Source organism: Symphodus melops, assembly GCF_947650265.1.
Source record: "Symphodus melops genome assembly, chromosome: 15".
Classification (NCBI taxonomy): domain Eukaryota; kingdom Metazoa; phylum Chordata; class Actinopteri; order Labriformes; family Labridae; genus Symphodus; species Symphodus melops.
The window spans coordinates 6,294,266-6,316,844 of NC_136705.1; the positions used below are offsets into that span (position 1 = coordinate 6,294,266).

The 22,579-nt window shown below is 42.3% G+C and overlaps 1 protein-coding gene across 2 annotated transcripts; it reads right to left on the minus strand.

Moving 5' to 3' along the window:
• Nucleotides 1–927: 927 nt before the first annotated feature.
• tbc1d12a (TBC1 domain family, member 12a) lies at nucleotides 928–21,850 on the minus strand. Of its 2 annotated transcripts, XR_013780727.1 has the most exons (14): nucleotides 19,913–21,850; nucleotides 13,456–13,591; nucleotides 9,736–9,860; nucleotides 8,764–8,846; nucleotides 8,290–8,407; nucleotides 8,092–8,198; nucleotides 7,799–7,882; nucleotides 7,537–7,631; nucleotides 7,154–7,225; nucleotides 6,821–6,949; nucleotides 6,336–6,445; nucleotides 5,527–5,785; nucleotides 5,101–5,425; nucleotides 928–2,400 (listed from the first exon to the last, which is right to left on the minus strand). XR_013780727.1 is itself a non-coding variant. In XM_079362868.1 (13 exons), the coding sequence occupies exons 1-13, from the start codon at nucleotides 21,328–21,330 to the stop codon at nucleotides 5,354–5,356; spliced, it is 2,808 nt and encodes a 935-aa protein (XP_079218994.1). In that variant the 5' UTR covers nucleotides 21,331–21,850; the 3' UTR covers nucleotides 4,992–5,353. The 2 variants fall into 2 exon arrangements, 1 of the variants encoding a protein (XP_079218994.1); XM_079362868.1 differs by lacking the exon at nucleotides 928–2,400 and having other exon boundaries at nucleotides 4,992–5,425.
• Between the last annotated feature and the right edge of the window lie 729 nt (nucleotides 21,851–22,579).

The following is a 22,579-nucleotide window of genomic DNA, read 5'->3' on the forward strand; positions in this document are numbered from 1 at the left end:
GTCTCATAAAGGATAGTTACAGTGTAGATAATGTTTAGGATCATTTTTACTTTAACTTAGGCGAATAGACAGAAAGCACTATTATAGGATGGAACCATGAAAGGAACAATTCAAATTTGCAATGTTATAAAATGTTACACCACTGCAGCTGAAGTTTGCACTTTGAGTAAAATAATAAGTAAATCAACCGGCAACATTTAACCACTGACATTCTTCCCCGTTCTTCCCCTTCCATTTGTCATATACTGGATGCTTGTTCTATTTACACATTTATCGTGTTTTTTGTTGTTGGGATTCTGTTATAGGTTTGTTTTGTAAAGTTCTTTGTAAAATTGGTTTTAATAAGGATCTACAAATATTATATTGTAAAATGTTCCTAAGAGCTGAAGGGTAGAGCTCAAATCAAGATCACAATTAATCGAACATTTGACCTTGATTACTATTAATGAATGATCATTTCATTTTTGTTTTTTGCACTCCTAGTTCACTGACTTAACTGTAAATATGCTCAACTCTTAAAAGCTGGCATCTGTGTTTCTAATGAAGAAAAAGTGTATATTTGGTTATTTATTGAGTATTTATTATGTCAAAATGAAATGACAGCATTACTTAAAATGAAAACGACACATTTTAGTTTTGAAGTAGAAATTAACTTCTCTGAAGCAGAGAATAACTAACTTGTAATTCCTGCCAACAGTTTTTCTGCAGTGTTTACATTTTTTACATCTTTTTTTGTTTCGTGACATCTTCCATGTCACGGACTATGCCCTGAAAATAATCAAAATAACCGACATGGGCAAGATTACGTTGGTTTCGATTCACTTCTCAGCCCTACTGAAGGTGGTCGGAGTTTCGACGAGGCAGTGATTGGATGATAAAAAAAAAAATAGGACATTTAATGTGTAGTCTCTCTTTTATCATGAGCTGGATCCCTCCTTGACAGAACGTGACCAGTGGAAAGGAGAGGCAGGACTTAGTTTGCTGAGATATTTATTTACACATTAAACTAGTGGCCATTATATGAAAAGAAAAGAACATTTTTACAGTTTATTTACATCACCTGTAAGGCATTACGAAGAAAGAAACTGTACACTGAAATCTATCAATAAAACAAAGACAAACTAAGTCCATTTGCATGAAAGTATCAAACACAAGTGATGGAGGTGATGAAACTTCAATAGATGTATACATTGAACATACAGTTATTCAGGGGGAATGTCACATGAATCTCATGTTAACACGCAGCTCTCTGAATGTTTCATCAATAATGTGGAGTGAGGTCAAGACGAGGGAGTGTTCAATCTAAACGCACACCGTATTGCACTTTAAGTCGAAAGAGAAAACATGATAGCACGTTGACATTTTGAATGTGTCTTTGTGTTTAGTCTTAACTTACACTTTGTTTAATTCCTCAACACTGAATATATAAAGATGAAAGTTTAATGTTTCTTCTGTCCAGTCAGAATGAGTGGTGACTATAACTACTGAGAAAACGTTCATGTTTTCATTCCACGTTGACTTTTCTAACAGTGTTTTTGTTGTTGTTTTTTTTGTTGTTGTCATTGAACGCATCTTCAATCGTTCAGTAAAGATCAGTGTGTTAAAAACAAACAAAAAGAAAACATGTCTGCTTTCTCACAGGGACAGAAGATCTGACACGACAGCAAACATCTGTGACCTGAACCTCGAACAGAATCAGTCTCATACATGTCCCGAGTAAAAAAAAAAAAAAAAAGAAAAAAAAAAAAAGACATTACATGTGCTGCTATTTCTGTTTACCTTGCACCCTCTTATCAATTTGATAAACATGAAACGTGAATATAAGTTTGACTTTACTCTAAAAAAAAAGATTTTAAATGAGACATTATTAACAGATTTAAAAACTGGATATTCTTTCTACATGCTGCAGAGTGTTTACAAACAGATGTTTTTGGATTTTGAAGACCAAATGAAACCCTGAATGTAAAGGCCAACTTTCAGCTATAATAAAGCAGGTTCAAGACAAACGTTTTCAGTCCTCCACGCTGATAAAGCGCATACCTGAAGGAGGCTCTTTGCGTGCGTTGGGGACAAACACTTTACATTTGTGTCGCCCCAAAAAAAGTCAATTAGAGTTAAAAAGAACATCATCACATTTACATAGATTATTTTTGTTGAGTGGACTAAAACCAAAAAGAATAAAGGAGGATTCATGATGACTCCTGATTTGCATATGAGAAATGACCATATTAGGAAACTCTTTTTACCAGCTGTTAAAGACGAAGCATTACCCTCGCTGTTCTTCGTGCATCTGCAGGAGGAAAGTTCACAAAGTGCTCGTCTGTCAACTTATCTTCACTGATCTTAAGTGAAACCGATCTGTGTAGATCCACCTGGGGATGCGTGATGATAACCAGTCACCTTAAAGATCGGGAAAATCACAGGAGGAAGGAAACAGCAGCTTTTCGTCATTTATGATTTTCTTATCATTTAAATGACAAGCTCGTGCAGCTTTTTAAAACTTGATTTACAAAATCATTTCATACTGTGACATCATTCCAAATCCGTTTTTTTAACACAATGGTCAAGTTTAATCATATAATTACACAACGGCTCCCAAAAAGCTGACAGAGGCTCAGAGGCCGTTTTAGTTTTACATTAAAGATCAATGTTCTGTATTTGCACCTCAAACTGACTCTAAACCCACTTCTTTATAGTGGTCCAACAAACAAAGCACTTCATTCATTCAAACATCAACACGTAAAATGATTAAAGCCCCCTCCCCAAAAACAACACTGGTGCAGACTGGGACATGTGAATACTTGCTTCTGTTTGGAAAATACACAACAACAATCCGTTAGTTATGGAGTGATTTAGTGAAGGACATTTTGCAAGAAAAAAACAAAACTTAAATTGGTGGAAAAGAGGCGTTGATGGAGAGTTGAATTCTTCCCTCTGACCCTCAACACTTCATCACTTTGTACCATCAAACTTCTCACTGCTGCTTATTTCTACTGCATTCAGAAAATACCACAAAACCGACTGAGGAAGTCGAATGTTTTAAAAGCACGTGATCTGCGCTGTCTTCACGTGTCTTTGCCTTGCTTCCTCATCGTAGAGTTTACGTTGCAGGGACCAAGATGCACAAAGCCAACTCAAATTTAAGGCGTGCTCTAGTCTGCTTTTTGTCTCCTTTCTCCTCATCACCTCCGACTCCCCCTCCTCCCCCTTCTCCTCCTCTTCCCTCCGTCTCCAGAGCTGCTTAATGCCTCCAGTAAGTTCAAAAAGCAAAGTGGAAGCTTGGTCCACATTTTTAAGGCCTGCTCATCTGCTGGTGGGAACGAGGCAAATCGAGAGGTAGGGATGCAGTGAAGGTGAATGTTGAATGTGGAGTGTGATAATCGGAGGAGTGTTAGCACTAAGTCGCAGAGCAAAGACGAGGGGGGTGTAAAAGCACTTCAACAGGCTGCGGTGACCTGAAGGGAGGATGTTACCGGCTCTGCAGGATTTTAATCCAAATAAATAAGATTCAGCCAGTACACAGAATAACACGGCGCAGCCAGTCCAGGCAGATGACTGGATGGTTGTTGCTGGAGTTATTGTGGCACACCTGTTAACACATGTGGACACATCATGGCTACCACTTGTCACCTTGTTTTTGGTTTATTTGGAGTGTTATTGAGGGGAACACTTAGAGGGTAACACTGCAGTGTGTAAAAGGCTCAAACTAATTCATTTAATACATTCACAGATTGATTTTCTTGAATAGTGTTTTTGGTGAAGAGACGCCCGACGTTTGCAGAGTTTGACGTCTGAAATGTTTCTCTGAATAATGATGTGTTCGGTTGAGCAGAACAAGTCATTTAAAGACATTATCATGTGGTCTGGGACATATTGTAAAATAGATTTTGTTGATGAAATTGATTGTTTGTTTTTTTTAATATTAAATAAAATGGATATTCTTGATTGTTGAATTTTTAATATCTTCAGGTTTCTTTGTTCTTTTTGGATTCGGATTTTCACAAATTTAAGTGTGACAAACGTTTTGCTGCAAACACTAAAAACCTTCATCTTCAGAAGAGGAAACGTAAAGCTGTGCTCTGATTCACTGTATACGTTTAACTTGATTTCAATCTGTCCATCAGTTCTTACAGGGGTAACATCCAACAAAGGAAACTGTGAGGCACTTAATGCCCTGCTTATTTAGTTTAGGCTCACCACGCGTCCTTCTTTCAAAGTGAGGCGTAGCTTCAGTGCTGCATCGATAAAGTGCTCTGAGGGAAACACTGATGTGAAACTATGATGAAGTTCTTGCTCACCGACTTTTAGGGATCATAATCTGACACGTCAGGTTATTTCTGTCTATTAGATCTAAAAGTCTGTTTCGTGACACGTCATGACAGTGACCGTCACGTCCCAGCTCTAAAGCAGCTAACAGTCTGATTTTATATCCAGAACATTAAAACAAAAGAAAACATGTGTTACATGTAGAAAAGACGTCACCATCCCAAAAGAACGTGTGAACATTATTTACCTGTAAAACATCAGCATTTCATCACTTCAGTCTTCATGGACTGAGTTAGCGTCACTGATGAGATGTGAGTTATTGGATTTCCCAAACACTACATTGTACAAAATTATTCAAATTGCAAAAGTGTTTTAGATACTTCTCATGTTCAGGTTTGTCTGCCTAAAAATGGAAATTAGAAAAAAAAAAAGGAATGAGTTTAAAGTGGGAGAATAACCATCTGCTACAGCATGAGCCGTGCTCATTCACATTCCCATCATGTTCACATCCAGAGGTCTGGTTCATTGCAGCGAATGAATCAAAGTGTAATATCCAAACCGAAGGGCAAAACGTACTGTAGATAGTTTGACCAAGAGGTCGTTTTCTTAAGCCGTAATAAATCATTAGCACCGAAAATTAGTATGATTAGAGTCTGAGAATTACACAGGGCGTAGTGCTCAGTGTTTGTTTCCCAGCACGGAGGCATTACTACAACGAGCCCGCCTGCAGGAGGAATAACACATATACCTTTATCTGGAATTCTTAATTTTCCAAACTATTATCTATCTGGTGAAATACTGTCAATGGTGCTGGGAGGAACAGAATCAACCAACCACTTTTGTTTCCCGCTCTGGTTCCATCCCAGATTTCAGGACACTCTGGAGCCTCTTCTTTCTTCCCCTGTCTGGGTGCGACAGCGTGCAGAAAAAAGTCTCAGCTCTGCCCGGGTAGTTTCACAGCTGGACCATGTTTGTGCCAAAGCTTCATCGCTGAGCTTCAGGAGAGTCTTTAGCTCCAGGCTATTCTGCTTTAGCGCTTTGATTCAGTCTGAAGAAAGATGGCGTCAGAGGTCAAGGTTAGCCAGCGTTAGCTTCTCAAAGCTGGGCTGGTGTTTTTGTCTGTCTCCTTATTTCCGTCCTTCATCAAAGCTGAAAACACCTGAGAGAAAACAGAGAAACCCACGTTTTCAGTTATTAATTCAGACATCAGACGAGCTAACGTCGAGCGTAACCCGAGAGTGTGACGGGTGTGATGCTGACCTGAGCCCAGCGGCGGTTCCGGCTGATCATGTGTGTGTTGGCCATGGCGTTGAAGAGTGTGTGTGACTGCAGGTCCTCAGGCAGGCGGGTTAGGAACTGAGCGATGTGGATGAAGTCCATCTGGAGCAGGACCTCCTCGAAAAGACGCAGGATACCCAGCCCCGTCCTAAATAAGCTCTCCTCCCCGTCCCGGCAGAAGACGTCCCATACCCGACACGCTACGTCCAGAGGGAGGGACTTACTGTAGAGTGTGAAGATCCTGCACAATAATGCAAAACACACCTTTGACTTATCAAATAATAGTAATTGCACAATCAGAGCGCCTGTTTAAAAATTAGAATTGGACTTACAACAGACCCATCGTGCTCAGTGTGTTCGGAGAACGTCACTTTGAGACACATTCTGTCAGCTTTTAAGATTAAATAGGACGACATACATGACGACGTGACCAGGTGATAAAAGGCTTAATGGCAGGAATTGAAAATAGACGACGACATGTGAATCAGGAAGAACCACAGTTACGTATGTCACTACGGTTCACCTCAAGCAGTCAGGAACTATGACAAAGAACAGCAGCTCCATGATCCATGAGGGAGAAAGACAGGAGGTCGAGGAGTCAGGACCACCTTGAGTTAATGACCCTCTGTTTGTACTGCTACTTCTTTTTTTAAACCACACCCTTTAAGATTTTTTTTGTGAAAACAACAACTTCTTGTAGCTGCTCAGTGGAGGTCAGTTTTCTTAAAGTGACATCCTCATGCAGAGATCGGAAGTCTGTTGGAGAGACGGTGGAGCCTTTGGTCACTCACCAGTCGATCAGATAGAGGTCGGGGGTCAGGTTGTTGGTTTGGAAGTGATTGAAAAGGCGAGGCAGATTCTCCTCGAAGAAAACCTCGAAGGCTGCAAAATACTTCAACATCTGACCGAGAGAGAGAGAGAGAGAGAGAGAGAGAGAGAGAGAGAGAGAGAGAGAGAGAGAGAGAGAGAGAGAGAGAGAGAGAGAGAGAGAGAGAGAGTGTGTGTCAACACTGAATTTGTGGCTTTCTACAGGTCCTGTAATGGTTTTGGGAGTTGAGTATGTACAGTAAAGAAAACAGTTTTGGTTAATCTATAACAACACATTACATTTTCTTTACAAGTTTCAGTGCATTGCACTGAGAGATGAGAAAAAAGGAGGGTGTCGGAAACAAACTCGTTAATGTGAATAACAGCTGCAGTGTGTGTGTGTGTGTGTGTGTGTGTGTGTGTGTGTGTGTGTGTGTGTGTGTGTGTGTGTGTGTGTGTGTGTGTGTACCAGTTCATGGTCGACTCTAAAGAAGGCCATCTGACAGGGTTTGTTGAGCAGGTTGGCGAAGGTGATGAAGGCTTCGGCCTCCTCCAGGTTGAGGATCAGCACAGCGGCGATGAACGACATGCCCTGAACCTGAAGCACAGTTCAGACAGTTACGGGTCATGATCTTCTTCACACAAATGTCAGTGAGCTTTTGACAGCGTTAACATGCTGCCTCTCAGTCACTTCTACTTCTTTGGATATTCCTCTGACGGTCTTGATGATTCGACGCCAGAGTAATACCGTTTCAAACATCACTTCTGTCCGTTTAAGTGTTCAAGTGTTGAGTGAACTCACGTAGCCAATGTCAGGTCTGTAACAGGTGTAAGCCCCCAGTACACTATGGAGGAGGTCATGATAGGGACCACCCTGCAGAGAGAAGAGAGGGAGCGTTAAGACCGATGACCAAACATTCACACTGTGGACGGCTGGAGGAGGAAAAAGGCACTTTAACACTCTGGCTCAAAATGTTACAGAAAAACAGAAGACATCCTCATCATTACTATGCTAAACGTGTGTCATGTGTAGAAACTAATGTGTGGCTCTTCTTGCCTTGATCATTAAATGTAGCACAGAGACGTGTGTGAAAACACAATATGATCCCATCTTGATCAAAAGAACTGAAAACTATAAAAGGCTGACGGTTAGGGAAAGGAGAAAGGGACGCTCAGGTGTCTTACCTTCTGGAAGATGAAGAGGGAGGGGAACGTTCTGGAAATGTCCAGTTTAATAAGGTCCAGACTAGACTCTCTGTCGGCGAGAGAAGCCCCTCCATCTATCAGAGAAAGGTTCAGCATGTTATTAGCTCCACTTTGTCGTCCACGTATTCAACTTTTATTGTTAGTACTTTTTAAAAAAAAATGTCCCCCCCCCCCCCCCCCCCGAGTGTTTTGATTGCGACCAGTTTGAGTTTGAAGAGTTGGAATAAGTGTCAGGTCGTACCGCTCTCATTGTCGTTTACCGAGCTGGTTTCACTGTAACTCCTCCACTTCTCTTTGGCTCTGCACAGGAAGATCTCATACAGCTCTGCACGACCAGAAACAAAGTGGGTCAGGTTCGTCTGTGACTTTGTTAGGGACTATTTTAAGCAGCGGATGAATCCACGTGTATCAGGGCATTGTTGTGGTATCGAGTCAAAATAAACAACATTGTGTGTGTGATCACGGTTAAAGAACATGTCAGATGCAGTGCAGATCACTGATGTGTTATTTTGAGAAGCGTGGAGCAGTTTGTACCTGGCGTGATATTGAGCTCGTTGCCGATGGCCAGGCTCCACACTCTGCCTCTGACACTCGGAGGGAGTCCCTGCCACCACAGCTCCCTGACTCTCCTGGTCCCCTTCCTTTTCACACATGCACGTAATGGAAAATGACCACTTCAGCACAAACAAGCTGGATATATTTGAGACACGCTTAAAATTGGAGGAGACGTACATGGAGTCCCAGTGCGGCAGGATCTCGCTGTTCCAGATGACCATGGCGTTGGAGATGCTGTCCTCTTGTCTGTGCCTCTCCTTCATCTGACGCTTTTTCCTCTGGGCTTCTTTCAACTCTAAAGAGGGAGGGGAGGGAAATCCATTATCCATGAATACATTTAAGGCCATGACTCTACCTTTGATTCAAAATATCCCTCTTTTTATCCATGGATCGGTTGATGAACCATATTATTTGACATTTGTATACAACCTGTCTCTTGTCAATGTAGCCTAGTACTGAATGTGCATAGACAGAGGCTATAATCCTCCGAGCGGGTGGCCAGGGTTCAAATCCCACCTGTGGCTCCGTTCCTGCATTACAGTTCCCTCTCTCGCTCTCTCTCTGACTCTATCTGTAGTTCTATCTCTACAATAAAGCCATAAAAAGCGTGAAATTGTGTGTGTGTGTGTGTGTGTGTGTGCGCGCCTATACCTCGTCTCTTGGCTCCTGCCACCATCTCCTCGTACTCCATTTTGTGCCGCTGAGTTTCCTCCATAGACTTGGCAGGTAGGTTCCTGAAAGAGAGAGACAGTCAGTCAGGGAGACAGACGGGTGTATGGGCAGTCAGCCAGTTGGAAAGAACGCATTTCTCTTCCTGTCAGGTGCTCTCTCTCTCTCACACACACACACCACACACACACACACACACACACACACACACACACACACAGTGACTCTCTGTGTTTGATTGAGATTCCTCGTCATGCTGCGGCTCTCACCAGAAGCTCATTCTTGCCCATCAACAACAAATAGCCTGTTTGAAAACCACCTGGCAGCACTGAAGAAGCTGCTTCGAACTAACGCCCATAGATTCAGCTGCCAGTGAGATTTTGGATGGTCTGGAGAATATCAATTGGACGTTAATATCCAATGACGAATTAAACCAAAACACCAAAACCAGAAGTCGCTGACTCACTTTCAAAATAAGAACGACAAAGAAACCAGGGAAAAGAAACACCTGAGAAGCTGGAACAACAAACGAATACTTTTATTAAAAATGAGGAATCTATGAATTAAGTGGCTGAACATCAACCTGAACATAAAAAGGCTGAGACAAGTCTTCCAACATTACTGTGGAATGTCCTCAATTGGCCACCATAAAGGAAAATGATGTTCATATTTAAGTAGGTATAGGCTACTGTTACCATCTTAAACAATACGTGTTAACCTTCTATTGGAAATAATGTAAGAAAAGCAAAAGATCGGTTGAACTCTTTTGTTGTCCAGGTTTCATGTGAGTCTACTTTCTCCTGCTCAGTGCATCAGAAACATCATGAGACCCTGAACAAATGCAATACATATTGCCAGATAAACGTTTCTGTATCAATAACACTTAAGTTTAATGACTCAAAGATGAATGTTCTGAATAAAACAAACGTGGATATTTGCCTGACTGGTACTTACGCTGGCCGGTCCTCCAGGATGAGAGCTGTAGTGGAAAGAGGCTCAAATTCCAGGTTCTTCCTCCTCCCTGCAGCCAGGGGGAGCTGAGGACACGTGGACACATCCAAGTCCTTCTCCTGCTCCTCCTGTCGACATGGAACAAAAATAATGAGCGATGGAATGCTGGTACTCATTTCTGAGAAAGAACAGACTCCACTAGCTTTTGTTATTTTGTCTTAAAGAGTCTTTAACACTCCTTTACTTTAAATAGAGATTTACAGGCAAAAAAACAACCTAGCCCTTTACTTTTTTTCCCCTCAGAACAGCCACTCATAGGAACATCAGTGAGTTGTTTTCAAGTTTGACAAAGAACATTCAGTCTTGAATTGAAAAGCCAGGAATGAGGAAGAGTAACTCTTTAAAGAGCTCAGAAGTATTCCACTTTAAAAACCTACAAGTCAATGAAACAGAGCAAACCCCACAGAAAGAGGAAGGAGACACTCAGTTTCTACTGATTCTCGAGGGAATCCTTAAGTCCTGTTTGAGTTTCTGTTTCAAGACCCCAAAAAACAGACCTGTTATTCTGTTTTGTGTTTATTTACAGTTTATAAATCTGGGGGAAATAAAAGTTTAGCAAGTTTCTCTTTATACATTTCTGTTTACTTTAAATGAATTTAACAGCTCAGTTTAACAATGAAAATAAAAAGGATCAAAAGACAAAAAAAATAAAAATCTCAGAATGCTCCGAACAGTTTGATCACGGGGGAAATGAATGAAGATTTAGCTGTGTATTTAAGAGATCAAGCAGAGAGCTCTTCCCGTAGTACGTAAGCAAGAAACAGCCTTCTCTCAGTTTCCTTTCATTAAACCAGTGAGTGTATAATAACCTGATTTTAATGTTTCGTTATCAGCTTCTCTGTCATCATGAAGGATATTCTGTGGACTAACCTGAGGCTAGCTTTAACAGTGTCTTTAGAAACAAAAAGCTCCTTTGTCAGTGTGAAAAATGACATGTGAAGCTGTACAAAGATGTGTATGACGGCTAAATGCTAATAATGACTTTTAAAAGGAAGGTAAATATGATTTGAGCTCTTCATCGACTTGGTTCTAGTGATCATGCGAGGCCAATGATTTAGCTCCACTCCCGTCCTGAGCCTTTAACAGCTCCATCAGTGATCCATTCTCTCCTCCACAATGTCCATCTCTCTGCTATCCTGTGATTCCTGTCTACAAATGCAAAGACACCTGGAAATACCTGAAAAACAATGTGTATATGTGTGTGTGTGTGTGTGTGTGTGTGTGTGTGTGTGTGTGTGTGTGTGTGTGTGTGTGTGTGTGTGTGTGTGTGTGTGTGTGTGTGTGTGTGTGTGTGTGTGTGTGTGTGTGTTTGCTTTTAGTTTTAATATGCTGGTTCAGAATAGTAGCTAGCTAACGTTAATGTTAGAGCCTACAATATGTGTCGTGCTGATGGAAGCAGGAAGGACCGCTGGACTGATCAGTGCCAGACGACAAGCCAACAATGCAGGTTTGGATCATCATGTGTAGGTTTTTTTTTTTTTCTTTTTCCATCCAGGCTCAAAACGTCAGCAGGAGTAAAACTGGTCCTTCAAAGAGCACGCTAACAACACAACATTTATTATTCATTTAGCTCAAACCGCATGCTGCTAGAACGTTTGTCAATAACGATGACAGTCACATTCAAATAATATGTTAACTTGTCACAAAATGCTGCTTCTGAATTAAATCTGAACTGCAAACATCTATAAGAGGCGTACGCTCAAACACGAATGGACTAACAGTTGATCAGCTGCTGCACGATGGGGAAGACGTTTGATGAAAGGAAGAATCTCTAAGTCTGAATTCATCACCATCAGTGTGTACATGTGAATATGCACACTCACACTTAAACAAATCCTCATCACCATCAAGTGGGTATGTGTTTATATGTGGCCATCTGTGTGTGTGTGTGTGTGTGTGTGTGTGTGTGTGTGTGTGTGTGTGTGTGTGTGTGTGTGTAAAGGCAGCACAATAAACGGTTCATCCACCGACAGCTGTGCGGGTCAACAACACAACAAGCCCTTTATGTGCAGATGTCTTGAGCTCGACCAGCAGAGGGCAGCGCACTTTACTCAGAGGCCTCTGGAGCTTTACTGCTGCTGTGTCATCAGCTCAAAAGATGGAAGTGAGAGTCATATGTATGAAGTCATGTGATTTCCAAGTGAGCTTCACTTCACAGTATCATTCAGTGAAAACAGTGGAAACAGTGTGTAAAGGTTCAGAGCAGAAACAAGCGTGTTGATGGGATATAAACATACAACAAACAGTTCAAAAAACCTTATGAAAAAAATAACACTCCTAATTGATAACAAAAAAGACCATTATTAGATATAGTATACAGTAGACAGATATGGTGACAAGCCCCCTTTTTCAAAATGAAAACTTGTACGATTATTCAAATGAGCATTTAAATATTCAAATCCACTGAGGTTGACTTGCTGTAAGAGCAGGATTCATCAAACGTCAGGTTTTTGTAATTCTGTTGACAATTTTTCTTCCCCCCTTTCTTAATGCCTTCTGGTTTCCACGGCCTATAGAGTGAATCATACTGAGGACAGGACCTGCTGTAGAACTTCTAAAGTTTATTTTAGCAGAACCGTCCGCTGGTGTCTCTGCGTCCATGAGCTAATAGACGAGTTACACAAATATTTAAGAGAAATAATGAATGCATTGAATCTCCTCCCCCTCTTCTCTTCTTGTCTTGCACAGTGTTGTGTCTGATGTGTCGGCTATGCGAGGCCAGAGCACATCAGGCAGGCTCCTTTCCTGATGAATCATGTGACACTGGCTGTGATCATGTGAGCAGAGTGAGCGCACAGTCGGGTCAGAAGATACCCAGGAGCTCAAAGGGGGATTGAAGGTATTCTTTGGTGTCTTATTTTGAGGGAACTTCAGAGGGAAGGGTGCAGCATCTGTGACTCGAGTGTGATCAAACTAACGGATGCTCAGTGTGAGACAAAACTGTTTCTTCAGTTTTTTTCTGATTTTGTCTGACAGAAAAAAAAAAAAACAATTATCATTCGTTAAATAAATCCATACAGAGACGCAAGCTGCTGATGTGCAGTGTGTGTGCCTCTGAAGTGTGTGTAGCGTGCTTGCTTGTATGTGGGTCAACCACCTGCTCTATGACAGCAGAGGAGCAGCTGTGTGTGTTTGAGTGTGCATGGCTATCATTTCTGGCAGGCTCTTAAAGCAAGCTACAAGTGGGGGATATATGTATATGTATATAGTGGGTTACAATCTGCATCCTGAGCTTCAAGGCAGGGAGGGTTAGTTGCCTAGCGACCACACACACACACACACACACACACAGTAAATCCATTTAACAGTCTCACACCAGACACTACATTGCTTGTAAACAGACACAGGCTAACAGCATTAGCCACTGGAGTCCCTACAGCGTCATACTAACCACTTGTATTTTCTGGTGGACACACACAATCACTTTTTTTTTGGCAGCAGGTAAAATGATCTGTTCAGTTTTGTTTAATATATGACAAAATGTACATGTATGCTCATGTTTCTTGTTGGTATGGAAACAGGAAGGCTGATCAAGAGAAAACACCTGCACCTTTAAATCTCTTGCTCAGGAAACAACAGTTTAAAGTCCAGTGTGTGTGTGTGTGTGTGTGTGTGTGTGTGTGTGTGTGTGTGTGTGTGTGTGTGTGTGTGTGTGTAGCCTACCTGCTGAGTTAACTCTGGGGAGTCGGGGTCTTTTGTTTCATCGCCCTCTCTGGTTGAGGTCTTGCCAAACAGTCTCCACCCTGTTGCATTATGGGCCAGTGCCTTGGGCTCTTTGGGTTTTCTAGAAAACAGGCTCCTGAAAGAGAGAGATAAAGAATCAGATTCCCTCATCATTACCGCGTCTGCTCGTATTAAACCAAACTCTACTCTTGATTGAACCGAAAACAGAAACTAAAAATCAGAAACTTTACAGTAGTCTCAATAAACAGTAATCATAAAGTTTGTCTTTATTGTCTGGTTTTTCCTTCCAGAGGAGAGTGGGCCAGAGCACACAGCGTCCAAGCTTGGGTGAGCTCTTTTATCGTGCAGTTGGCTTTTCAATGGGGCGACATTCTGTTTATATACTGTACGTGCATTTGTCAGTGGTAGTCGTGTGGCTGCTCTCATCACCTGCTGTCACACCTTCCTGTTTTCTGCTGAGCAGCTGTGAAACCACACAGTGCAGCAGAAGGCCAGCAGGTGTCCATTGGTAGAGTGAATCGAAGATAATAGAAGAAGTGAATAAGCAGGTGTTGTGAGGGGTGAGTCTGCTTCAGCTTCCTGATGAAGTAAAGTCTCTGATCGGGCTTCCACACCTGTAGGAGCTGTTTTTGTTTTAGTCCAGGTGAGTTGAGCTGAGATGAAAGAAACTTAAACTCTACCTCCTAAATATTGGGCGTGTGTTCATGCAGAGAAAGCGTTTTTCTTCTACTGAATTCATTTCAGGTTTATGTCGCTCTCAAAGCCTCACATTGTTTAGATGGCTACAAAAAAGTTGCAACGTTTTTTTTCAGTAACTTAGTGCACAGACTCAGAAAATGAAATCGCTCTCTAAAAAGATGGCTTAAATCAAAAGTTGTTCAGGAAAAACTTTCAGTTCCAGAGAAAAACTTTCAGTTCCCCAAAAACTACCAAAGAATCCAGAAACGCAGCTATAACAGCGAAGACGGAACGCAAGTAAATCTAACCAGATCATCGTCAGTCTGACCACAATTGTGCTGCTGAAGCTGTTTTTTGTGTGTTTTTTTTGTGATGCTGGAGGAAAAAAAAAAGCCAGATCAACAGTTTTACATTCCTTCAGTGGAAGTGTCTGCTGTTCAGCTGCTGCTGGCACGACAGAGAGGAGGAACGAGGGAGGGGAAGCGAAGGAATTATGAAAAGGAAGTAGAGCTGCGAAGGAGAACAAGAGTAAAGAGAGACACACACACACACACGGATAAATGTTGTGACCCAAACAGACAGCCAAACTAATATTATTCTTCTGCTCCCTGCAGGCTCGAGTTTCATCACTCTCAAGTGTTTGCAAATCCACTTAAGAGTCAGACAGAAGAGCTTGGACGTCTGGATATTACATGAAGTGTTTAGGGAAGGCCTTTTCATTCCGAAATGAATCGACCTTTCATCACAAAGTGTATGAAGCTCAGATACAGTGAGACGATCTGTCAGACGTTTTGGGAATAAGAAGAACGACTTGTAGTCTTGTCGTCTAGAAACAACAAGTTAGGTTGTCACTGTTCATAATCCAGCATGAGCAGCAGAAAGAAACCAGTGTTTCCCTTTATTTCACTTACATCAAGCCGCTCCACAGATCAGAAGCAGCCTCTGTTTGTTCTCATCAAACACCTGAGCAGCGCCTGTAGCTGCTCCTTTTTATAATTGTTTTTTTGTTTTTTTTTAAAAAGGAAATCACCTGATGGGTCTTGTTTTATCCCGCAGAGCAAGAAAGAAAACATTAACGATACCAAACAGAGACATAATGAGCCTGCCTAATGAGTGTGTGTGTGTGTGTGTGTTGGGGGTTCGATATGTGTAATAGGATCTAACCTCACTCCCAAAGTGGAGCAGACAGGATGTGTGTGTAAATAATGAACCACAGAGGTGATGAAAGCCAACTGAATTAAATGTGGGTCAGTTGATAGAAGTGAACAAAAGACTTAAAGAGACAGAACGGGAGGGAGGAATGTCTGGATTTTTGGAAGAGACATGACTGATGGTTTATCACTTACATTGCATTTGTAAAGATGTCAATAATGAGAACCCTGCTGTGAGACAACAACACCTATACTATCAGTGAAAAAACACTGACTGTTGACATTTTGCTAGCTTAGACAAACTCTCCGCCACTTCTACACTGTTATTCCTTGCTATCATCGCTTGATAATTTAACTGAGACCTGTTGCTTTTTGGGCGGGCTAACAGTTAAAGGGGATATATTATACCTTTTTTTCTCCTTTTTAAAAATTTCCCTGTGGTCTAAATCAAACATCTGTGCTGTGCTTTGGTCAAAATATAACATGAATCAAGCACCAGAGGAGGTTTGTGACCCTGTAGAAAGCAGCTCTCTCAGAACGAATTTTGGTAGTATTGAGGGCCACCGGGAAAAAAACTCTCTTTATATTATGTTCAAATATGCTGGTAGTGATTGACTTGTTTGATTTCACTAAATCTTAAGATAAAATTAGACTGATAATGGACACATCTGACCATGCACTTTGTAAGAATATGTATGCAGATGATGCTGGAACCTGGAAAATCCATACTATCCATACTATATGTCCTGATATCATATTCTGAAAGTTGGGTGGGAGTTTGATGATTTAAATGAGTTAGCTGTTCCTACTGTTATTTAGCAGATGGCTAAATTGACCCTTGAGGTAATGATACTGAGGATTAAGGTCACACAAAGTTAAGAAATAAGAGCCGCTAATGAAAAGTTTAAAGTTCTCTGTAATCCCCTCAAGGGAAGAGTCTCTAAAAGTTGCATTCCTGTTTGTATTTGTTCAGCTCTGGTGTTTTCAGCTGCCGAGCCTCCCTGACTTGCCATCAGCTCTGTGAACAAAACAGCCAGCGTGGAGGTTTTCCAGCCGGGCTGTTTTCTCTCCTCCATCTGTCTGGATTTCCTCTCAGACGCTGTAACACTGGAGCCAGCTGCTGAGGGCCTGCGTCCAAATCCAAAACCAGGCATGAAACAGATGGGGATTTAACAAACAGACATTTTCCTACACCTGCCAGTCAAGCCAGATTTGACTGCCTCAGTAAACACACCAGAAAAAAAGAAACCCCTCTGGCGCCGAGCTGAAATGCTGTCTTCCAGATCTTTTTGACTTGTCAGGACTGAGCTTCACTTTGCCTTTCACTTCCTTGACATTCTTTATGAAAGGAAAGTTGCTTCCCCTTCATAAAGAAGGGAAAGACGGAAAAGTTTCCTTCCCTTCACTTTTCAAGTTGGTGATGAAATAATGACAGTGTTTTCCAACTTTCCAGGACACTGACTTCACTGGAAGGTATTTAATGCGGCTCCTTGAAAGCCCAACATGTTACACATCAGGCCCAGCTTTTCTACGATATAAGATAAGATTGAATTTAATTGAAAAACCGTGAAGGAAGGAGCTGACTAAACACTCTCTATCAGCTGTCATCCAACAGCATGAAAAAACACATCTGATCAAGCCTGGAGTTGACTGGCCTATTTTGAAGTGAACAAAGGCTGTTCAAAATTCTTTCGAGTGCTTTAACACATTAAGAGACGGCCAGGTTCAACCTCTCTTTGACATCTATTTACTTTTCAAACAGTCCTCTAACAAGTGGATTTTCTATATTTCTCTCCTAATCATCCTCACTTGTGTTGCCTTTCTGCCCTGTGCAGCAGAGTGAAGGGCTTCTGTGCCTGTAAAAGTCGACCCTCCTGCAGATTTGAAGGTTTTCAACAAACTGCCTGATCAGCAACCTCAAAGCTCAGCATTAGTCCTCGAGCGTATCTCCATGTTCATATCATATTTGTTTGTTCTCACCCTAAACTATAAACTCAGCTTTGATTAACACAGCACTGAAACGCTGCCAGCAAAAGACCTCCGGCCATACGCAAACTCAGAGCTCTGTCTGTCTCACCTCACCTCCTATTACTTCTGTATCAAAGCATCCTCCTCCTCTAATGCAGCTCACTCTGTTTCTTCAACATGCAAACACAAATAAACTCACACTTATCACAAATACAGCTTCCAAAATCATTGGCCGACCTTTCCAAAACCTGTAACACCTCAACAAGAAAACACTGACTCACATATAGCCCAGTGTTTTCTTCCTGTTTGTTTTCTGTTCCTTCATGTGTCATGCCACCATCTGAGTACCAACTGTGCAAAGCCGAGTCCTGAGGGGCGATAAAGTGTTGTGCACGAACAGTTCTGTAGCGATCACATCGGAGTCAGCGGAGGACACTGAAGCCCTGTAATCTGAAAACTGTTTGTTTCACTGAGTATCTAAACGGTGACCACAAACATTCTGCACAGAACTGTTGCAGATGAATACAACTGTGCACATGACACTCAACACCCACAGACATCAACATGGATCATCAGATGGAAAATTCTGCATGAGAGACTCCACAAACTATTCATTTTGTAATTGATAAATCTGTGGTTAGTTGTATAATTAATCTATTCCACAAATAGGTCAAATTAGTTAAACTGGTAATGACTTCTTTAAAGTTTACACACGTTTAGATTCTGCTTGAAAAATCACCATTTGAATCATTGGTCCTTAAATCAAATGTTCATAGATTGATCATTGCATTGTTTTCTAGATTACTGACATTTGTTTTTAACAGCCTTAAACCGTGTGGTATTTTCAGGAACCTTCAAAATGCAGTTTTTTTTTCACGCCTGGCATGTGTACAGTCACAACATCTTTGGTGCAAAGGTTAAACGGTGTGATGAAGCAGCATGATGCCTCAGCAAGAGAAAGAGAGAGAGAGAGAGCAGTAAATGTGGGCTCAGCCCCGAGGACAGAGGCTGCACTCAGTCAATGCTCACTGGGGCCGGCTGTATTACTGCACATATACACAACTGGGGCATGACTAACACGTAGCCTATTGCACAGAGCGAGGCTCCAGACTACAGCTCTGACACAAAAGAAGCAGAGAAAATGTCAAATGGTCAACGTGGCCGGCTTACCCCCGTGTTAAGTCCTGGCTCATTTGGTGCCATTTCACCCGAGGGCTTTTGTTTACGCATTTGTTTTAAGCCATGACGTATACCCGTCAGTCAATGAAATAGTTAGGTTGGCTACATTTTAGAAAGTATGGTTTCAGATGCAGCATGTTTACATGGTGTCGATATCTTCAGATAACTGGACTCAAAGAGCCATGACCTCAGACAAAGGCATTTGACAAATACTTGAAAGTCAAAGTCAGATTCTGAATTTTCAGATCTGATCCTTTGAAACTACATTTAAAGTGTAAAACAGCCTCATATCTGTGTACCTGGACAGACCTCAGTGATAACGTTACAGAGCAAAGATATCTCCAAATAAAATCTATTTGTTATGCTCCAGATGCTGAACCAATGCCAGATCCTTATTACAAATTAAGATCTGTTCTTGATTAACTTACATCCAGACCAGATGGAGAAGGAGACTATGGTGGGAGGTGGAAGGAAATGGCTGAGGGTGTATTTGAGGGCCGGATCCGGACTGTGCACAAACCATTATTGGCCTCGAGGTGAACCTGATTCTCAATAAAACACAGACTCCAATGTTTAGCCAGTTTCACAGAGCAGGGAGGGTATTGATTGGTTGTGTGAGGGATGATTCAGGATAGGATTGAGTTTGAAGACAGGAGCGAGGATGTTTGGGCAACATGTTCGATTTGAAAGGTGTTTAGATTTTTTATTAGCGTGCTAGCCATGTTAGCTTCAGATGTTGGGGTCAGTATGTTCGTGTTGTCACTGTGTCTGAGTATATATCGCCATCCATTCATGTTTGGTGGTCAACACGCCTAGCTAAGACTTCAACCAAACACAACAGCACAAAAACAAATAGCTACAAATGAAAACATTTATTTGTCCGTTGTTCTCATTGGTCCTAATTTGCTCCTTTGCTATTTCAATGAAACAAAAAACAGAAAGACAAATGTATTGCAGTCTTCAGCTGATATTTCTTCTATATTTATAGAACAGAAGAGAATGCCTTTATTGTCATTATATCTTTGTACAACAAAATTATTTGGCTTCACCTTGAAGGCACACAGCTAAAAAGAAAAACAACGGAAAATTAATATAAAAAAGGAACTCTAATTAAAGGTAGGATGAGGCCTGTACATGCAGTTATTTACAAATAGATAATAAATTATAATGAACATATACAGTAACTATTTGCAGAGATATGAACATATAAATATATTTCCTTTAAATGTAAAACAGTGGAAGTAAAAGGAATAGGCCGATGTTTTCCCTTTTCCAATCACCTGTAAATGTTGCAGGAGTATCTCTACTGTCTAACTTTTTCAGATTTTTTCACAACTTTTTCAAAGTTGTGTTTTTTAGGTGGGCTTTTTATGATGTTTATAGTTACCACATGAATGGACTGTGTGTTCGCCACCTGTAAAAGATATGAGTGGGGGTGGGCTGGGTGGGTGTAGTATTACCTGGTAAAGAAATCAGCAATGCCGAACCTCTTTGGCATCAGCTTGGAGTCCGAGCTCTCTGCCTGCTCCGTCAGGTCTGGCAGCTTGTCCGGGGCGCTCTGCCTGCGACCCGCCTCCAAAACGCTCCTGAAGTCCTCCTCGTAACCCTCGTCTCCAAAATAAAACCCACCATCGTCTTCAGGGGACAGCGGGGTGGCATCACAGCTGAGGGAGACTGCAAGGTTGGGGTTAGTCCTCAAACTGTGTGGCCTGACGGGTAAACCGGGGTCACTGAAGTCTTCCTCGTCCTCCCTGAGGTTGGGTTCAGAGAGCGGACTGTCACCGTTCACATTAGAGGGGGTGGGCGTAAAGGGTGAGGGGAGTTTGGCACTTGATCCCTCAGAGGGAGAGTCTTTGGACGGGGATGGTGCAGAGGGCTCGATGGAATGATTCACTTCTGCAGAAGCTGGTGCATCCTGACCCGGGCACTGAGAGACCGGTGTCAAGCTGAAGGCCTTTAGATTCCCCAGATAAAATCCTGACCTGGCCCCGTTTTCCTGCCCTAACCCCAGATCGAAATCAATGTCTGCGTTTTGTTCAGAATCAGGCCAGTCACATGCATTTCTGGCTGTTGCCACGATGTGTAAACCACCGTTGGCTACTTTCACTTCCTCGCTGTCCACGTCGCACAAACCGAGTCTCTGGACCAGCGACTGACTGGAAAACATGTCCGTTTGCTTGCAGTGGGCTGTGTCCACTTCTGGATCGCCGATGTCAACATCTCCGTTGGGCATGTTCACATCTGGACCCGAGAGGACATCCGGAGAGCAGGCGCAGTTCCTCTGATGCCTCCCCGCGCACGGCAACCGATCAAGTAGAGCAATAGTCCGTATACAGCCAGCAGACTCTTCTACCGGGGTAACGTCATCGGAATCCGGGGTTTCCCCTTCGCTCTCCCCCAAAGGATTCTGCCGCATCTGTCTGTCCCTTTCCCCTGAAACCCGAGCAGCACCGAGCACAGCTGGACAGGAAGCTGCGAGGCCGAGCCCATCTCCCTCTCTTTCCAGTTCGATCCCTGTCGGCTCGCCCTCACCGGACGACTCAGTGAATCCATTCATACCGCTGTGGTGGCCGCAATGCCCAGAAATCACACAGCTGTCAGTCAGCTGCCCCGGGAGGCACTTCTCCCCCGCAACCAGATCCAACATCATCTCCCTCTTGAGCTGTACTGTGGCGTCTCTGTTTACATTCCTGCCGTTGCCGGTCACGACAATTTGACCCTTCGCGGCTTCCTGACCCCCACTGTCAGCAGTCAGCGGCGTGCTGTGCTCTTTGACTGCGATGTAAGCTTTCTGTCCCGATGTTCTCCTCCCTCCCCTTTCTTCGTTCTCGTTAAAATCGACAGCGAAGGACCCTCCGTTCTCAAACGTCGTTTCCATGACCACTCAGACCGTCAAGTGAGCCTCGGCCCCAGGCAGAAAATCCTGCAAAGAGTCCGCCTGCTCCGTCGGCCGAGCTCCGCAGCAGCAGCAGGTTTTGTTGTTCTTGGAGGAAGGGGCTACCATTTTAGCCAGAGATACACCAACGTTACCTGACAATCCAAAGATGCAACATGTTACCTTCCGGAGTCTGAAATGACAATATCTTATCAGTCTGGTAAAAAGTAACGTCGACGCAGAAGCAGAAGATTAATTAAATCCCTTCAACGTTTAGCTGGCTGCTGCTGCGGTATCCCGGTCACAGTCCAGCGCCATCTTGAAAATACCCCAACAATGACGTCATGCCTCCCACTCGCTCTCTATCTGTTTTGATTGGCTGGTGGGGTTCGCACTGACCCCCATTGGTCACTCCGCGCTACTACATGGGCTTTTTAATGACCCGTAATAACGAAAAAAAAAAAAAGCATTCAGTTCATCTTTAACTAACGGGATAAAACTCAACAATTATTCAAAATAAATAAATAAATAAAACTCCAATGTAATTTTAAGTCTATGCATTTAAAAAGTTACTTTAAGTGTTCTAAACAAAAATCCCTGAACAAAGCAGCTATCAAAAGTCAGCTCTGACTAATGCACCGTTTAGTTATTTAAATGATTAAAAAATAAAACAAATCAGCTGCAGTCTTACAGAGTAAATCTTGTGTTGCCATGAGAACTGGAGTGATAATCTATAACTTTTTACTAAAATAATAAAACACATTTCGATTATAAAAAAGCTGGATTTCATATACATGTTCATCTGTTGTTTTTTTTATGGTTGACGTAGCATTGACTGCTGACTTTCTGAATCAGTTTTCATCAGGAAATCTGGTGTTGCTGCCTATTAACTAAGCTTTATCATTTGCACCACCTCCATCCGCACATGTTTTTGACATGCCAAGAACCCAAGAGCAAAAAATGGCACCACCATCAAAACCTGTATGGTGATAAAGACAATTTAACGGCCTTGAAGAGGAGTTATCATCGTCGGTTTATTTTGGTTCTAGCTGGTTGGGCACTTCATTTGACAGTCTTGTTGATTATAATAACTTTTGACTGACACTTTCATTCTTTCTACCAGCTGTAGTAGGTGACAGCATCAGCCCTTTTTGTGTCTCAATCACAGATCAGTACACAATTGACATAATCAGGGTGACATGCCCCTGGCCGTATCCATACAGTGCACCTAATGACACTTACCTCAACTTCA